General features: G+C 40.7%; 1 protein-coding gene across 1 annotated transcript in view; it reads left to right on the top strand.

Moving 5' to 3' along the window:
• The window catches only part of LOC107740451 (MAP kinase-activating death domain protein-like), a 72,526-nt gene that overhangs the window by 13,913 nt on the left and 57,072 nt on the right, over positions 1-1,541 (top strand). Inside the window, exon 3 of the mRNA XM_016552896.1 lies at positions 948-1,225. Coding sequence (XP_016408382.1) covers positions 948-1,225 — 278 coding nt within the window. The remainder of the gene's footprint in view (positions 1-947; positions 1,226-1,541) is intronic.

Raw genomic sequence — 1,541 nt, 5'->3', positions numbered from 1 at the left:
TGTATGCTGTTCTGTGTCAGCTGTGTCACACGGATACGCTGTTTCCGTTCAGATCAGATCAGAACAACGTAGGAAACAGATCTGCCGTGATATACAGCTTCGTATAATTGCGGATGAACCACTGGTGTCACATGGATTATTTTACAGATCTCCTTGCTACGTTTCTGGATTTGGGAACATTTCAGTAGCGTTGCTGTCTATGCAGGGTCAGACAGCTCTCAAATTCCATCAGAAATATCTTAATTTTTGTTCCAAAGTAGTGCTGGGCTGTATACCGGTTCATACCGAATACCGGTGTTTATTTTTGTTATATGACTTTTAAAAATACCGCAATACCGGTGTATGTCGCTTAAACAACATTCGGAACGCCACACTGTTCGAAAGGGGTCCATTTTCACTGTTGCACTGTAGTGAGGGAACAGCTGTATGTGTTACTAAGCGTGAAAGTTCCGAAACTGAAGCTGTAGAACTAATAGAACGTGATGACACAGAAGAACTCATCCACAATATCCACATTGACCGCCACAAATATCCACCGCCCCTCAGTAGAAAATATGGTTAACACCCGGTCATGCATGAAAAAAAAATACCGTCATGTACCGTGAAACCGGTATAATTTTGAAAAATACCGTGATATAAATGTTTGGTCATACTGCCCAGCACTATTCCGAAGATGAACGAAGGTCTTACGGGTTTGAAACGACATGAGGGTGAGTAATTGATGACAGAATTTTCATTTTTGGGTGAACTAACCCTTTAATGCATTCTTAATAAAAGTATTAGTTTCTTTAAAAAAAAATACCATTCCCCAAACTTTTGAACAGTAGTGTATATATAGCCATTGCACAATACTTCACACAAAGTGCATAAAAGAACAAGCGCTGGGGCTGAGAAAAAACAGAGATCTGTCTTCCTGTTTCTCACTTCAGTCTTTTTCCCTTAATCAGGCAACCCAGCAGCGACAGCGTGGCACAAACACCTCAGCTGCTGAGGCGCTATCCACTGGAGGACCACAATGACTTCCCTCTGGCCCCTGACGTCGTCTTCTTCTGCCAGCCTGAGGGCTGCCTGAGCATCCGCCAGCGCCGGGTCAGCCTTCGTGACGACACCTCTTTCGTCTTCACTCTCACCGACAAAGACTCGGGTATCACTCGCTATGGAATCTGCCTCAACTTTTACCGCTCTTTCCAGAAGGGCCACCACCGCCCGCGATCTGAAGGAAAAGGTAAGAGGTCATTTTGGAACAGTTTTATGAGGCAGAACCATTTTCACGTATGACATGGAATATCACGGAATTTGCAAAAATTTAGATGAATACATCAAAAGTATTGTGATATGCAGTAATGTCTGTTAATATTAATCTGCAAAAAGACTGCTGTTTAAGTATGAAGTCTTAATGTTCTGCTTGTTTCTGTTAATGTAGTAAATTAATGGTATTTTAAAAGAGTAATTCAATTGTTAAAGTTGTTTGCATTTAATTGATTACCACTGTTTTTGAAAATAAATTTGTATTAAATCATAAAAACAGAATTTCTAAAAAA

Source organism: Sinocyclocheilus rhinocerous, unplaced genomic scaffold (assembly GCF_001515625.1).
Source record: "Sinocyclocheilus rhinocerous isolate Xijiao unplaced genomic scaffold, SAMN03320098_v1.1 scaffold225, whole genome shotgun sequence".
NCBI classification, from domain to species: Eukaryota; Metazoa; Chordata; class Actinopteri; order Cypriniformes; family Cyprinidae; genus Sinocyclocheilus; species Sinocyclocheilus rhinocerous.
Note: the sequence above shows the minus strand (reverse complement) of the source record. Positions and strands in the feature narration are given on the sequence as shown.